General features: G+C 47.8%; 2 protein-coding genes, 2 non-coding genes and 1 pseudogene across 4 annotated transcripts; 4 read left to right on the forward strand and 1 right to left on the reverse strand.

Moving 5' to 3' along the window:
* Positions 1–447: 447 nt before the first annotated feature.
* Positions 448–2,349, forward strand: LOC123404225 (equilibrative nucleotide transporter 1). The gene is made up of 2 exons (XM_045098138.1): positions 448–1,064; positions 1,450–2,349. The coding sequence occupies exons 1-2, from the start codon at positions 530–532 to the stop codon at positions 2,172–2,174; spliced, it is 1,260 nt and encodes a 419-aa protein (XP_044954073.1). The 5' UTR covers positions 448–529; the 3' UTR covers positions 2,175–2,349.
* Positions 2,350–3,133: 784 nt separating this feature from the next.
* LOC123406437 lies at positions 3,134–3,294 on the forward strand. Its single transcript, XR_006612142.1, has one exon. It is a non-coding gene; the product is annotated as a U1 spliceosomal RNA (small nuclear RNA).
* A 1,364-nt stretch (positions 3,295–4,658) lies between these two features.
* On the forward strand, positions 4,659–4,819 carry LOC123406429. Its single transcript, XR_006612134.1, has one exon. It is a non-coding gene; the product is annotated as a U1 spliceosomal RNA (small nuclear RNA).
* A 366-nt stretch (positions 4,820–5,185) lies between these two features.
* On the reverse strand, positions 5,186–9,616 carry LOC123404226 (cyclic nucleotide-gated ion channel 17-like). The gene is made up of 7 exons (XM_045098139.1): positions 9,258–9,616; positions 8,290–8,785; positions 7,695–7,907; positions 7,267–7,550; positions 6,845–6,956; positions 6,464–6,700; positions 5,186–6,343 (listed from the first exon to the last, which is right to left on the reverse strand). Exons 1-7 carry the CDS (start codon positions 9,314–9,316, stop codon positions 5,657–5,659), a joined length of 2,088 nt encoding a protein of 695 aa, XP_044954074.1. The 5' UTR covers positions 9,317–9,616; the 3' UTR covers positions 5,186–5,656.
* A 2,327-nt stretch (positions 9,617–11,943) lies between these two features.
* LOC123405782 lies at positions 11,944–15,183 on the forward strand (annotated as a pseudogene).
* The last annotated feature ends 1,753 nt before the right edge of the window (positions 15,184–16,936 follow it).

The following is a 16,936-nucleotide window of genomic DNA, read 5'->3' on the forward strand; positions in this document are numbered from 1 at the left end:
GGTTGACGAAGGTCTTAGGCAGGAAAAGGAACTTTATTTATAATTAAAAAAGTAGAGATTTTTGTATTGATTCTTGTATAGCCAATGTTAAAGCAAGGTTATGAAATTCCCCACACACATAAAATGCAACGTTATGAAATCGATTATTTTACAAAGAGGGATAGACTGTTCCGCACGGAGACTCGTCTAGTCGCTATTTAAAAGGAAGGCGCGTATTTTAGTTTCCATAGCTGATAGCGTGACACCACATGGGCAGATAAAGCAAAGACAAAAAAATCAAGCAAAGAATCACAGTCGGCCCAGGGCCGTCAGTGACACAAATAAAGAATGCGGCATGTGCATCGTTGTTAAAAGTCGCATAGCGTAGCGTAGGGGCGCGAACCTCCTCAACTCTCGCTCCACACGAAAGCCCACAAAGCCGAAACTCTCTCTCGAGAGAGAGAGACAGCAGCCCAGGAAAACAAGTCGCCCGTCCAGATCCCCCCAAGTCCACCCATCCGAGATCCCAAATCCCACCCGGACCGAAGCCATGGCCGGCGGCGACGAGGAGGCCACGACGGCGCTGCTGCTGCCGCCGCCGGCGGGGTCGGCGGAGGCGGAGCGCCCGCCTCCCCCGCCGCCCGACCGGCTCGGGGCCGGCTACCTCATCTTCTTCACGCTCGGCGCCGGGTTCCTGCTCCCCTGGAACGCCTACATCACCGCCGTCGACTACTTCTCCTACCTCTACCCGGGCGCGCCCGTCGACCGCGTCTTCTCCGTCTCCTACATGCTCTCCTGCCTCCTCCCGCTGCTCCTCATCGTGCTCGTCTTCCCCAAGTCCAGCGCCCCCGCCCGCATCAACACCGGCCTCACCCTCTTCACGCTCGCGCTCCTCGTCGTGCCCGTCATGGACGCCGTCTACGTCAAGGGCACGCCCCGCCTCTACGGCGCCTTCGACGTCACCGTCGCCGCCACCGTCATGTGCGGCGTCGCCGACGCGCTCGTGCAGGGCGGCGTCATCGGCTTCGCCGGGGAGCTCCCCGAGCGCTACATGCAGGCCGTCGTCGCCGGAACTGCCGCTTCAGGTGCCTCCTGTCTGTTTCTTTCTTTTGGCACTTTAGTTTCTGCCCAGTCGTGTTCTGTAGCACTTCTCTGAATTGCCCCTAGGAAGTAGGAACTGGTCTGGGCGTTCGTTCAGAAATCAGGCACCAGATTGACATATCCAGCTGACAAGAGTTTGAGAGTAGAAACTGTAAAATCTCTTAGATTAGAACCAAAGAAGCGTTTTCAATTTTCAGTGGAGCATATACAGGTTGTTCTTCACCGACTTTAGAACTTGCAAGGACCAGACGAATCTACTTACTTGATAGTACATTCTTTATCAAAGTTAGGATGCATATAGGATTTATGTGAGTGATCGGTCGATGCTAATGCTAGTGCATTGTCTTCATGATGATTTGTGTTCCACAGGTGTACTTGTCTCGGCACTTCGAGTGATCACAAAAGCGAGCTTCCCTCAGGACGCCCCTGGGCTAAGGCAAAGCGCAATCCTGTACTTCATGGTTGGCATGGTGGTCATGATTATCTGCATAGTGTGCTACAACGTGGCGCGCAGGCTTCCCGTCGTGGTGTACTACAAGAACATCAAGCAGAGGTCTCAGAAGGCGGAGGTGGGCGGCGGCATGACAGGGCCTGCCTGGAGGTCAACCCTGTGGAGCATCGTCGGGAGAGTGAAGTGGTACGGTATAGGAGTCGTTCTCATCTACGCGGTCACCCTCTCCATATTCCCGGGATACATCACCGAGGACGTGCACTCGGAGACGCTCAAGGACTGGTACCCCATCATGCTCATCAGCGCCTACAACGTGTTTGATCTCATCGGCAAGTGCCTGCCAGCCCTCTACCTCCTGCAGAACTCTAATGTTGCGGTTGCTGGTTCGTTTGCGAGGCTCCTGTTCTACCCCCTCTTCTATGGCTGCCTGCACGGACCCAGCTTCTTCCGCACCGAGGTCCCTGTCACCATGCTGACATGCCTTCTCGGGCTCACCAACGGGTACCTGACCTCCGTGCTCATGATCCTTGCGCCCAAGGCCGTGCCCATACACCACTCCGAGACCGCCGGGATCGTCATAGTGCTGTTCCTTGTGGTTGGGCTGGTCATCGGTTCGTTTGTCGCTTGGTTTTGGGTCATCTGAATGCATGGGGCCCCTGCCATCCGCCGATGTATTTCATATCTGTGTACCATAGCACGATCTTCTTGCTGATGCTTCATTTTGCCCACCAAAGGGTATGTAATTTGTTAGTTTAACACACTGTGCAAATGTATGTAAATTTCCATTTCATGAAAAGGATGTCCATTGTTCATATTAATTCCTCAGCCCTCAGGTCTTATGAACTTTCCTTATTTTTCGCGACCCTGGCCCCCCTTCTTCCTCTTCCATGTGCTCCTGTTCATCCTCTGCCCAGCATTGGTTCAGGAGCAAAAGTTCAGGGCGTACCATTGATGGATTTCTACAGAGTAAGTACCTATGCCACAAGTTACAGTGCCGTTGCTTCACTTAATATTGCTACTTATGACCGTGGGAACCATAATTTTCTAAAGTTCTGTAGTTCTATACCATAATTTTCCTTAAATACTCTCTGTACATATATTTGGTCACTCATAGCCTACGCTTTCTTTTGGCGGTCGGACATGAAGTTGAAGAAGTATTTGCATCTAATCGAGAACTCTCCAGTTTATCCCAGTTACGCTTTTTTTTGCGGTACAAAATGACCAATATGTTGGAAAGGAAAAATGGCATAACAAAGTGCGTTGTCACACCTTAGTAGAACTACCTCTCTTTTGTGTTCTATTATATATTAGTAGTACAAAACTAACAACAACAAAAAAAAATTCCAGGGGAATAAAAATAATAGATTACAATCAAAGAACCTTGTCACACCTTAGCCCACGAGGCATGTGCACAGCCCAGGATAACCCATTTGAAATCGAGCACACTCTCTCACTCTTCTGCCAAAGGCCGTGTTTCTCCAAAGAACTGGGCCTGAGCACCGGCTGCTCCACGGCGCTATTGTTTAATACCACCTCACAAACGAGAGGAGACAGGGGAGGAGGAGCCGGCTGTATAATGAGCCCCCGGTGCAACCTTGTAACATACTTACCTGGACGGGGTCGACGACTGATCAAGAAGAGTAGTGGCCTAGGCTAGTGGTCTACATTGCACTAGGTCGATGCGCTGGCTTACCATCTCCCCAAGCGGGAGAGTGGACGTCGTAATTTGTGATATAGGGGGTACGCGTTTGCGCGGCCCCTACCAATTATCTAAATATAAATATTGATATTTTGTGCTCTAGTTTCTGTTGTAATAAATTATCTCTAAATTTTCGGATACTTCATTTTTCATTAAAGGGTATGTAAATTGTTATTGTAGCACGCTGAAGACTGGGTGCAAATGTGTGTTAATTTCCATTTCGTGAAAAGAATGTCCATTGTTCATAACTAATTCCTCAGCCATCAACTCCTATGAACTTTTCTTCCTTTTTTGTAATGATTTGCAACAAACACATTTTGAAATCAACCTTCTCTGCAAAAACGAGCATGTTATGTTATTTGAGAATAGCATGCCAAATTATACCATGTGAACACTTATTTATTATTGTTAAATCTGTTGGTTACTTTTCATTGAGTTAACTTCAACTGAACGTTACTCTCACACCATGTCATTAAACATTGTTTATATTGCATTAAGCATGTGGGTTGTCCCTACTAGATACTTTCATCTCTCAATGAAAGATGGACAATATATGATACACGATCCAACTTGTTTTCTTTCCATGCCAAAGCTATAGGTAAATTCTGTATGTGAACCCAACTGCTAATATATTTCAATACTATTAAAAATAGCTGTAGCTACTTGCCGATTCTATGCAAAGTTCGGACATAAACTAATCTACATCTTTCTTTTATTTATTACTTTGAGTTAAGAGCTGGATTACTTTATTCACATAATATGAGTTTTGCATAGAATTGCGGCAAAAATATATTTAATATATAATTTTGTGACAAATTAATGTATCATATCAATTAATTCTCTGTTTATTGATAAAACATTTGTTGTATAAAATTAAAATAATCAATAGGTGATTATATCAGTTACATTTTTTTAACACACAAAATATAAATTTTACATCCAAGGATTCGTCAAAGGCTAATGTGCATGACGAGAACAAAAACATATGGCAATTGATTCCAAGGGAGAGCATAGACCAAGAATACCATTTCTAGTTGGTTATATTATGCGAAACTTATTTGGTATTGTTAAACTAGTTGGTTATATTTTTTAGGAAAAACTTGTTTTTTTAGGGTAAGGCAAAACTAGTTGGTTATTTCGTATTGTTCTCTTTTTTTCATTTTTTTAGGGGATTTCATTTATTATTTGCAGCATCCCACAACTTAGCCCACGAGGCCTGACCACCGTGGATGCATCTTCCAACCATCAATGCAAGAACAAGCACAGGGCCGAAAGACCGTTTTTCCAATGAACCGGGCCGTGGCACCGAAAGCCCACCATAATCAGGCCCACGAACTTGCACCACTGCGTTTAGTACCACCTCGCCAAAGAAAGGATGCAGGGAGAGAGAGAAGGTTATATAATGAGCCCCCAGTGCATCCTAGCAACATACTTACCTGGACGGGGTCGACGGCTGATCAAGAAGAGTCGTGGCCTAAGCTAGTGGTCCACATTGCACTTGGTGGATGCGCTGGCTTACCATCTCCCCAAGCGGGAGAGTGGACGTCATAATTTATGGTAGAGGGGGTACGCGTTCGCGCGGCCCCTGCCAATTATCTAAATTAATTTTGTTTGCCTCTCTTGGCTTATATGTATAAAGAGTTTTAGCTTCGAAGAAACAAAAATAACATAGAATAACAAAAAAGAACTCATTTTATGGATTAAAAAATAGCAGAAAAAACTAAAGTAGAGTATGATTACGAATATGCAACATTTACACGATGTTCATGCTGAAGTGGCCTATACATTTACTACTAGTAGTTAACGAAATGGCAACAGCTCCAAAAAGGTACAGACCATGGCTTCAAAGCTCTGGCACCCTGTTCAGATACATCCAAATTCTAGCGATAGTCAGTGCAGCAAACATAGCCTGCGTCTGTGTTTGCACATTAGGCACATGCAGTATTTCAGTGATGTTCATATTGAAGGCCTTTACAGTTTATATCTATACTTTTAACAAAGTAGCAACCCACGTACTTTACAGACTCAAACAAGGTACATGCTATGGCTTCAATGCCAGAATTTCTTTGAAGCACTAGCAGTCACTGTAGAGACACCCTGTTCTGAGGCACCAAGAATGTTATAAACACAGATACGGAGTACATCTCCATGTACTCCCCCCGTTCCTAAATATAAGACGTTTTGGTAGTTCAAGTACAACATAACGGTGACTAAAACATCTATGTAATTTAATCTCTTGAGCCTCACTTCGTCAGGCGTCTCACCACGCGTTTTTGGGATACAGTGTTAATTAGCATTCTAGCATCAACAATTGGTTCCGTGAATCCAAATTCCAACGGGATTACGGTCTCCTCCGTGTAGCAAATAAGACTAATTGGCAATAGAGCTAGCAGGATCAGTGACTGTCCTGGATAGAACGTTGTACCTTACTCGTAGGGTTCGACTGAGAAATCTGGCTCATCCGGCTTCTTTAGTGTAGGCAACTCTTTTATGGCCTGGAGCCCTTTCCTGTTCCCAGCCATGATTTTCCCGGCCATCATTCTTAGAGAGATATTCTTCTTCGGTGGAGGGTCATCTTCATCATTCGAGTCTTCTGATCTTATGGAGGGGAATGACTCCCTCATACTCAGGTTCTCCGCCATCTTCCTCCTTCTGTGCCGCCGCCAAGCAGCTTGGATAAAGCACGCGCCCCAGGTTCTCCAATGGTGTGAGTAGTACCGGAAAGTGTGCTGCAACTTCTTGCTGTGCAGCCGCCTAAACTGGCTGGCCACAAACTTGAGATCCTCGGCCTGGAGTGAAAAGGCCTCCACTTCTATTTGTGCCTTCACTGTGCGAGTGGATGATGGCAAACTAGCGGTAGGCTTCGGAACAAGAGCCCACCCAAGAAGTTCCTCACCACAGAAATCACCAGCTTTCAGTGTAGTTGAATTGAAAAAGCCTGTGCGGCCACCATTTGTTGTGGAGCTATCCAGTTTCCCACGGATGATAAAAAGCATCTCGGTCACAGGATCACCCTCACGGACAATGTATGTGCCCTTTGTGCACAGTGATGATACAAGACGCACACATATGGCATCTAGAAGTTGGTCATCCATCTGGGAGAAAAAGGGTACCTGAAACCTCGCAGTAGAAAGAGAGATTAGCACATGATAATGATAACAAGAAGTCTAGTCCTAAAGGCGGACCTGGAAGTTTCAAACGTGCAGTTGTCAGAAGTGTGTACAAGTATCTACCCGGCGAACAAGATCCAAGCAAAGGTGGCGTTTAATGTCACGTCGTAGATCCGCTGGTAGAACCTGTAATATAGACTCTTCATTCACACCTCGAGTTGCAAGCCACTTGTACTGGATAAATCGTCTGACTCTTTCCCGCAGTTCATCAGGAAGTTGACGATGTCTCATCCACTCCTCCGTATCTCTTTGCTTTAATCTCCACTCCTCAACTCTCACAGTGATAGATTGCAGGTAGGTCTGGAATAATAATAATGTAAGATAATAATATATTTCAAAAACAGTTTTACATTAATACAGTATGATTGAAATGATGAATTCCATGCTCATGAATAACACACTACTACGATATAGAGAGCGAAACTAAGTATGTATAAAATGTACCTGCACATTTCCAATCAAATGCGCAAACAAGACAAGACCGAGTACTGCCAAGAATATACAGTACAGTGTCTCACCAATGTAGGTGCTCACAGAAAGAGTCTGGCCGTAGCAACTGTCCAGAAAATGGAAGAAATATATACCATGTTAGAGAACCACTTATCGATCCTGACAACTGATAATGATAAGATTAAAGGAACTTCTAAGCTAATTTTGCAATGTACATTCAACCGAAACTGAAAGAGTAAGATCCGAACACATTTTTTTAACACATAATGCTCTGTGGTTCTCATCAGAACTTTCAACTTAGATAAGTAAATAACGTCATCAAAGAGCCACCTGTTTGTAAAGGAAATTGCAACCTAAGTTTCTCACTTAGCAGTTAGTACCCTACTTTGATATCAAGATGTTCACGACAGAAATACCTTAGATTCTGTAGACCCCACCAAAGGGAATAGAAGAACTTTCTCAAGAAACCCTGAGCAGGCGCTTGATTTGACAGTGCAGGCAGAAACATGCCATAGTCGAAGGAGATGTTGTCATCACTAGCATTGCATTTGCTGAAGACACCAGTCGTACTAGCCCATGTCTGATTTGGTGTACCACAGCCTAGGTACCTAATATTACACCCAGTTTCATTCCTGCAACTCGTTTTCCAGCAGGCTGTTTGTCGATCAACAGATAGCAAGTACCACAGTGCACCAAGAACCTGAATGAAGAACAGGGATTCTAATAAATTTGCTACATACGGAAAAAAGGATGAAACCTTGAGCAATACATTTGACTCAAAATTTGCTGAACTTGAAATATGAAACAATGGAAGGTTGCACACAAAAGCATACAGATACCGTACATGACTAGCTATCAAGTAAAGTAGCAGGTTGTATACAGCCCCTTCCCAGGCAGTCTTTGCGACAACTCCAGTAGCTTTGACAATTTCATAAGTTAAAGGGAATATGAGATATAGTCTTGGAAGATACTGAGCAAGAACTATAAGCACCAGAATGTTATTGTTATGCTCAGCAGTGGAATACTTGATAGCTGGTATCACATACCAGACTATGATCTGCACATAAAGTAAAGATACGTAAGTAGAATAAATGCATGAGAAATTGAGATGCAGTGCTTCTAGGCAGCAACTGATTTAGAGAGAACGGTTGGACGTATATCATATTTCTTCATTGTAGACTTCTCCAGTGTTGCACTCACACAGAATTATGTCTACTATTATTTTCAGAAAATGTTTGGACTGCAACTGCATTGAAGAAATTAGTTGAGTTCAATTTCATCTTGCAATTTCATGCTTAATATAGCATATCTGCGTTAAATAAGATTAAATACTGCAAATACTTACAATCGTGATAAACATCCTAAAACCAGGGATCATTACTACATTGGTACTGTTAATATTCCACTTATTAGAATAAAAAGGAAGACTAGCAAGTTACCTGCGGCAAAGGCAATGCAGCCACCACATCAATTGCAAAGTCAGATCTCAAATATTTCCATGCAATCTCTTTAGGGTCCGTGACAAGGTCTCCTCTTCCAAAAACCCGCAAGGTTGAGCTAGTTTTAACAAATGCAGTTCTGAACTTCATTATGATGTGAATCACATACAAGAGATCAGCAATTGATCGAAAGAAGGTAATGATGATGGTTAAATGTGTGTCTGTCCCAACACAGGAATAGGTGGCGCCATAGACGATTTTTGGCACGTAGAAGTACAGGGGGTCTATAAATAGAGCAAGGAAGCTCGAAAAAAGGAAAATGCGGTTCCACATCAAGATGAAGTCGCTTGACGGGTCGAAAATCTTGGTGCTCTGCGCATCCCCTCCCACGAAAATCTTGTTCTTCCCAGAGGTCGCGACGCCAAGTTTACTAGCAGCGAATGCTGCCTGTTTCTGTTGAATCGGTATCGCTGGCTTTGCCCTCTCGTCATAGAACCTGTGAATGGCAGCAGCAAAAAAATGGCATTTGAACCATTCAGAACACGCGGTAAGTGGAATAGAGCATCCCTCTTGGATGCAAATCCGTATTCCTTACTAACAGCACGCATACTATTTTTTTTACGGCTCAGAAGAAATATTCTTGATTAACCAGAGAACTATTGTACTTGAAAACAGATTTAGTTCTCCATCAACAGTATTTAGTTTATGTGATGCTGCCTTTTACTTTATCCATAAATGCTAGATTCCACCGACCAGATCAACCAAAAAGGGGAAAAGCTCCATGCTAGCACAGCTTAACAACTCAAAAATTCTAAGACACCACAACTGCCTGCTCTAGCAGACTAACGATACGAATCATACTGATGCTGCCGAGCCCCCAACCCCGAAGCTGGCGCCGAAGCACAGTCCAAAATGCTGGATCCCTGAACAAACGCAACAGATCGGGGGGCTACGCCGCCGCGGCTCACCTGACGGTCCTCTGCCTGCCGAGCGCCATCTCGTCCTCCACCTTCCTCGGCGCAAACATGGCGCCGGACACCCCCTTACGCCTACCAGGGACCCCGCGACCGGCCCGCCATCCAGTCCAAGCACCGAGAGCAAGGCAAGCAGGCCTCGCGGCCTCGATCAGCGGCGGAATCCGGCGGCGAGGCAGCCGGTGACTGGTCTCCTCCGCGCCCGCAAGGCGAGGGGATCAGGTCGAGGCAGGGCGGGCGGGGTTGGGGAGCCGGCGGGGCGAGGAGTTCGATGGAGGGGTGGTGGGAGGGAGGGAGGCGACGAGGTGGAGGAGATGACCTGGGGAAGACGACGGAGCGGAAACTGCCTGACCGTCTTGGAGTAGGTTAAAGCTGGGGGTTAGTTATTTCTAGAGAGAGAGAAGAAAAAACTTGCTAGTGCTTTAGTGCGGCTCAAATCACGAATGGTAGGCCGCCAAGCGGTGGTAAAAAGTGGCGCCGGAACAAAACGTGCAATATTTACCCCACGTTCTCAAGAAAACCTACTTCCTCCAACCCAAATTAATCGTTGCAGCTTTAGTATAACCCTTAGCTTTAGAGTCTATTTGGAATCGCTCTGATAAAAACAAAACAAACGGGAAGCTCCACGGTATGTCGTTCCGTTAAAAGAAACTAGAACCTATGGTATGATTTAAAAGTTTTTATGAAGCTCTTTACAAGGTGCTTCGAAAAACTCTACAAACTGGAATTGAACGGAAATTACCCATCATTGTCACTGGTAAATGGATACTGCTTCATTTCTCTCCCTCAATCAATCAAATAGATTTTTCCCACCAAATTTTATATTTTTCAAGGAGCTAGATGGAAGTCACACATATTCTTGATAGTGATGTAGCTTCTGTATAAAACTGCTCTAAAATGAATTTGATGAAGTGAAACTGATTTTGGTGAAGTAGAACAGTCCTAAATATACCCTTAGTATAACTCTTTTTTAATAATACGCTTAGACGTATAATAATTTTATAAAATACAGAAGTTGAAATACAAGACACTACCACTTACTGTGAACAATAAGTGTAGCAAGCACACCGCCCCGAAGCTGATCAACATATTGGCCACCAACATGATTATAAACACAAAGCAAAAGGGTCTGTCATAAACCAATCATCTAGCCGCGTCACAACAAACGTCGAACACCACAAGAGCAACAACTGCATTTGGAGTTCCTTTGACAACGCACTACCATCCTTGAATGGCTAAGAGGAGGCAACGAGTGGGTAGCGGTGCTCGGTCGGACCCGAGAAGCCAATCATGACTTCCTTTAGTATAACTTTACTATAAACAAATTAGGTTCAATCGATCATGTGCCGGCCCCGAGCTTGAGATAAAGATGGCATGACCTGCTACGGCAGCCCCTTCGATGGAGGCGATACGAGGCAAAAGGTTTCACATGTGTGTGTGCGGGCTCGTGCATGGGTGTGCGTGTGTGCGGGGGTGCTCGTCGACGCCTAAGAAGGAGGAAGGGGCTTCAAAGGGAAATGAGGAATGGTCGATGTGATGGTAGCACGACCTAAAGGGCGGGTCAGGCAAGGCAAAGTCGCAAGACGAAGCAATCACAAGACGAAGCGACAGAACAGTTGTACATGGATGGCAACCGCAGGCGGTCTAGGACAATGTTGGAGGGGTAACGAGCGTTGGGTTAGGCTGGGCGAGGAAGAAAATAAGGCGATGAGAAAGAGGCAACAATCCAACGGTTAGAGAAAAATTGACGAGGAGAAGAAAAAAAGGGACAAACATTTTTATACTGCTACTACCTTTGGTTTGGGATATCACACACAACGTCGCTATATCTTTTCTTTTTAGGGAGAATAGAATATTGGCGGCATGCAAGCAACGATGTACGCATATGTGGAATTTATGCATGCCTGTGCTTAAAAGCACCTTTTCATTTTTCATGACACAACACATGTTGTAGCACAATCTTTACCAGACTTGGTACCGATTCTCAAATGGCAACAGTCGCATTACATTTTTGGAGCCAACATAACGGAAGTCGTTCTCTCGCAATCGCAAGTAGAAAAAGATCCGGCTCCCTCCTTGGTTTGCACTATGCTGGCAGTACTTACGTAGTGGGCTAAGATTCGAATCACGGGCCACGTGATAACAACATCCGGTGCCCGAAAAAATTAAAGATGAACATGCAAAAATTTGTATGCGTGCGCGCAACGTCATCCAGTCTTGTGTTGCCCTCCGTGCCATGGCTCGCCTCGCCATAGAAAGAGATGCTCGTGTATCTCTACTATTAAAGGGAATCTGCCGTCGTCGTGATGGTTTGACCACGACAGATTCCCCTCGCTAGCTATCCTGCCACCACGTCTTCCCACCTATTTTTTTCAACCCTTCAAAAACCAGGCGGCGGTTTAATAAAAAAACAGGTGATGCACGATCTCAACCCTCACCGAGTATGCTTTCCAAACCACTTATCACGATCGCCCACGGCGCTCGCTCATCTGGGCAGCCCACGCCGCCACCCGGGTTCCCACCTCCACCACCACTTCCCGCAGGACCGCCGCCGGAGGGCCGGCCGGCAAAGCCCTGCCGTGCCCACAAGGAAGGTGGCGTCGGGGCATTCTCGTTCCCCTCCCCCGCGCTAGATCCCCCTCCCCCACCCACTGAGACGGCAGACATCCATTAATCCATCCATCCTCCGCGACCGGTAAATTTTCCCCACTCCTTCACCCTAACCCCAAACCTCTCCCCACCACTCCAGCCGCCGCCATGGCCGCCTCCTCCTCCTCCCGCGGGGGCGACGGTGACGACGACAACGAGCCCTACCTCGTGGGATTCGTCGTCGCCAAGATCGTAGGCCTCAAGTACTACACCGGCACCCTCAGCGGCGGCGAGAGGCCGTCCCTCGTCCGCGAGCCCCTCAACCGCTTCGACAGCAACGCCATCGCCGTCCACAACAGCCGCGGCCGACACGTCGGCCACATCGAGGGCCGCACCGCCAAGGTCCTCGCCCCGCTCCTCGATTCCCACCTCGTCGCCAACACCCTCGTCGTCGTGCCTGACGGCCGGTCCTCCAAGGCCGGCACCAGTTTCTACAAGCTTCCCTGCCAGATCCACCTCTTCACCCGCCCGGCCGCCGCGGACATCGTCCGTGAGGCCATCGACGGCAGCGGCCTCGTCCTCATCGACCCGGACCACATTGGGTTCTCCCTGTCCGGGTCCGCCTTCGTGCAGGAACAGGCCAAGAAATCCGGCCGGGATGTCGATAAGTTGTTCGCACGTGTGGGGAAGGAAGGGGGGAGCCGGATTGAGCCCATGGAGCCTCCAGAGGATGTCGTGGTCTCAGACCTCTTCGAGCACCAGAAGGCAGCCTTGGGGTGGCTGGTGCACAGGGAGGAGTCCTGCGACCTGCCGCCATTCTGGAAAGAAGATAAAGCTGGGGGCTACGAGAACGTGCTCACCAGCCAGAATACCAAGCAGCGGCCGCAACCGCTGAGAGGCGGGATTTTCGCCGATGATATGGGGCTTGGCAAGACGCTCACGTTGTTGTCATTGATTGCACGAAGTAAAGCTCGCAATGTCGGAGGGGGGAAGGCCAAAGGGAGCAAAAGGAGGAAGATCGATGACGCGGAGGCGGGATCGAGGACGACACTTGTGGTGTGCCCGCCCTCGGTGTTCTCGTCTTGGGTGACACAGTTGGAGGAGCATACGAATGCAGGCAGCTTGAAGGTGTATATGTACCATGGGCAGCGAACAAAAGATAAGGAGGTGTTGTTGAAGTATGACATTGTGATTACCACTTACAGCGTCTTGGGTACGGAATTTGACCAGGAGGGTTCACCTGTGAACGATATTGAATGGTTCTGGGTCATTCTGGATGAGGCCCATATTATCAAGAACTCTGCAGCTCTTCAGACTCGGGCGATGAGTGCTTTGAAGGCGCTGGGTAGTCACAGGGATGCCAATTCAGAACAGCTCATTGGATTTGTACCCGCTTATGGTGTTTTTGAAGTTTGAGCCTTTCTCAGTCAAGAGCTACTGGCAGAGCTTAATCCAGCATCCCCTGGAGAAAGGGAATAAGGCTGGGTTGTCACGGTTACAAGTAAGACGGTTGTCCCTTTCTTCTCATTACACCATTTTCGTCTTTTCACAATTGTAGAGAACTAGGAATTATAGCAAGTTGCATCAAATGATTTTGAACATTGAAGGTGATAACCGGTAAACCAGCTCCTAGGATTAGAAAGTTATCACTCATGCTGTTTGCTTGCAGTACAGTTCCTCCTATAGGTTTTGTTCCTGACATTTGTATAGGCTCTTGCGCATCAAATTCTCTTACCACTTGCTATCAGCCCATCATAGCGTGCTTACATGCATCTCTTATTTTCCATTATGTCAATTGTGCTATTTAATTTTGGCACTTCTCATCTGGGTAAAACAATTAATGTTGGTATAATGGTGTTTGAATGGGATCTCAAACAAATGATGCTATCTTTCACTTCTGCAAGGTAATTTTTTTCTCTGTGTATTGCAGAACCTACTTGGTGCTATCTCATTGCGCAGAACCAAAGAAACAGAGTGTGGAAGCAAGAGTGTGGTTGCCATTCCACCTAAAACTGTTGTAGCATGTTACATTGAGCTTTCTGCACAGGAATGGGAGTGTTATGATCAGATGGAATCGGAAGGGAGAAACAAAATGATAGAGTTTGGTGACAGAGATTCGATACTGCGTAATTACTCAACCGTGTTTTTTTTTAATTCTGAGGCTACGCCAGCTGTGCAATGATGTAGCACTGTACCCTTTTGACATTAAATCATGGCTTCCTGCTAACACCCTTGAAGGTATAAACTTCTGTTTTGTATTCATGCTTTTTTGTTATGATGATATAGTATAGACATAATTGTATTTCAGTTGCCAGATTTGTCACTTTAAATATAATTATTTTAATTTAATCATCTTGCTGTTAAAGAAGTATCACATGTGACTATGTGAGTTATAGTATATTACTATCTGAATGAAGTTTTGTCTTTTACTTGCTCAGAAAACATACTGTTGTACTGTATTAGCTTCCAACTAGCAAGTACTTAAATGCTATTTGTTTATCTGTTCAAGATGAACCAATGTTACTAAGTGACTTGGTAGTCATTCACTAAGTTTGTTACTCCCTCCTTACCATATTGTTAGGCGTCGTGCAGCTTCACCAAGCAAAGTGGGACGGCCAAGCTCCTGCGCATGGCTTCCCTTATCCTATGGGACGAGGCCAGCATGACGAAGCGGCAAGCTGTTGAAGCCAGCATGACGAGGCGAGGCGGATCAGACCAGGATCGAGCGCGGCGGTGCGTAGTGGAGGCCGCCGGCGGCGGCGCTCCATGGCCATGGCAGCTCGGCCTCTTGGGAAGAAGAGACGAGGGAGAGAGAGAGGAGTTGAGATGGAGAGAAGGGAAGCAGAGCAGAGGCGACATGGATTCGTTTTGCTGGTCCCGCGGCGGCTCCGATCGGCTGATCAAGGTATGTGTCCTGATTCCTCTCCTCCCTATAAATAAAAATTTGTCGTGTCGTTGCTAGCTGCTAGATATGCCTTCATAAGTTCAGTCTGTGACCAACAACAACCTACAGGCTGCCATTGTCTGTAAGCAGCACGATTGATTGTTATGCGGTGGGTCGGGACCAGTTCCTGACAGCAAACGTGAATTGTAACAACGCCAGATCGTCGTTGTCATTGGTGTACAACACCTTTGCCTGCATCGCCGGGGGTGGTTGACATGCAAGCTATCCAATGGCACATCGGTGGCGGAGGACATGTTTGGGCGTGGGGTGGTGTGCAGGTACATCTCGATTTTGGTTGTCTCGTACGACTCGGCCATGGCGGATGTGCTAGGCGCCGGGGATGCCATACTCGAGGACGCCGTTGGGGTGGGGTTCTCGGTCCCGTAGAGAGTAATGTTAACTTACGTTTTGTGATATGTTCTTTTGAATTTATGTTAATTCTACCATGAGTTTTCTTATGTGCGATGTCACTGGTTACGATTTGATGCATACTGTTATGGTTTAGTGGATAGTTTCTTTTGTTTTCGAAAGAAAAATGTATTGTTACGATTTGATAAACAGTTGTCAATCTTTTCTTTCGAATTAAGGAGCATAGCTCTCCAAATTTCATTAATTCGAAACCACATGGAGCAAAACTGGGTATAACCTGCCGACTATGAAACCTCAGTGGTACTGACAATTTATTACAGCACAAAACAACCACCGGCAAAAAAAGCAAAAGAAAAATGTCCCTCGAGAACAGGGAAGAGATTATGCCCAAACACAATTGTTGAATTTATTTTCATTTTTGAATTTGGGAAACTAGATAGACACGTAATTAGAGTCTTTTGAAGCCTCACGGGTTGTCTTCCAAGGCTGTTACTGTGGAGACCTCCCATTCTTGCTCCGCCTCGGTCTTCTTCCTGACATGGGTTAAACAGGAGGTTACTCTCAGGGAGCAGGAGCGCAGGCTTCCATATCTCCACGGATTCAGGTACCATTAGGCGACCCTCCGTTCTCTTGAATCATTTTTCTCTGCCAATCTCTACTATTAAAGGGGGATCTTCCATCGTCGTGATTTGGTAGACCACCGACGAAGAGCTCGGTCGGTCGCGAGAGTGCGTTTGCCCCGGAAGAACTGCTCACACTGATTGAGCCAATTGAGGGGGTCCTCTATACCGTCGTAGGTGGCGAAGTCAATCTTGGCGAAGCGCGGCGGTGTCTGAGTAAGACCGCCGTGCCCGTACGGCTTGGCGGCGCGGAGCAGCGAGGGTAACGGCGCCGGGTCGGTGGCCACCGGGGGTCCTCCGTGGAAAGGCGGCCCGTCGCGGCAGGCGTAGGGGCCCGCGGAGCTTGAGGGGCCCCCGTACTGCACATCGGTCGTCGGCTACTCCGACGCCATCGTGTAGACCGGCGGCGGAATGGACCCGGCCAACCAGGCCGGAAGTGGGGATGGTGAGGACGGGAACCAGACCTCCTGGATCGGGACGCCTGCTGGTGTTGTGGACGGTGGCCCGGAGCTGAACTACAGCGGCCCCGGCAGATGCAGCGGCTACAGGTAGGGGGGCCTACGCGGCCGACACCGCAAGTGCCTGGGTCGGCCAGGGTGACCAAGGCGGAGTGGTGGCGGCAGCTGAAGGGGCTCGACGAGTACGGTGCCCGGCAATGGTGGATGCTGCCATGGAAGCAGCTGTAGCCCGGTGGTGGGGGCCGGCAGCGCCGCCGGTGGCGGACCACAGGGACCGGCCAAATACAGGCGGATCCCCTGGACCGCGGTGGCGAGGTCGCGCAGGGCCCTCGTGACCTCCTCCGGGGTGTAGACGACAGGGGCCGAGGCGGGAGTGGTAGCCGGCACGGCAGTGGCGGATGCTGTACCTAGCGGTGCGGTGGAGATGGCTTGCAGCGGGGCGGTGGTGACGATCTGGACGGTGGAGGTGGGCGGGATGGTGGTGACAGTAGGCGAGGACGACATGATCGGCCTCGAGTCTCTAGATACCAAATTGGTGGGAACAACTAGGGTTCTATCGGGTCTAGGGCGGAGGTTGTAGGGGATGAAGCGGGGTTGGCGAGGGCTGGAGCGCGGAGGCCGGCGGCGGGGCGCCATTGTGCGCGAGAGGGAGGCGGCGGCGGTGCAAGGCGGCGGCGGAGCTAGGGTTCCGGC

The sequence above is a fragment of the Hordeum vulgare genome, chromosome 6H (assembly GCF_904849725.1).
Source record: "Hordeum vulgare subsp. vulgare chromosome 6H, MorexV3_pseudomolecules_assembly, whole genome shotgun sequence".
Classification (NCBI taxonomy): domain Eukaryota; kingdom Viridiplantae; phylum Streptophyta; class Magnoliopsida; order Poales; family Poaceae; genus Hordeum; species Hordeum vulgare.

What these genes read in the sequence shown, in the direction of transcription:
- LOC123404225 (XM_045098138.1), top strand. Translation starts at nt 530, where the DNA reads ATGGCCGGCGGCGACGAGGAGGCCACGACGGCGCTGCTGCTGCCGCCG. An exon ending in CGCCGGAACTGCCGCTTCAG is followed by an intron (nt 1,065 to 1,449) that starts GTGCCTCCTGTC and finishes TGTGTTCCACAG; the next exon opens with GTGTACTTGTCTCGGCACTT.
- LOC123404226 (XM_045098139.1), bottom strand. Translation starts at nt 9,316, where the DNA reads ATGTTTGCGCCGAGGAAGGTGGAGGACGAGATGGCGCTCGGCAGGCAG. An exon ending in CTGCATTGCCTTTGCCGCAG is followed by an intron (nt 7,908 to 8,289) that starts GTAACTTGCTAG and finishes CTTTATGTGCAG; the next exon opens with ATCATAGTCTGGTATGTGAT. An exon ending in GCTTGGATCTTGTTCGCCGG is followed by an intron (nt 6,344 to 6,463) that starts GTAGATACTTGT and finishes GCGAGGTTTCAG; the next exon opens with GTACCCTTTTTCTCCCAGAT.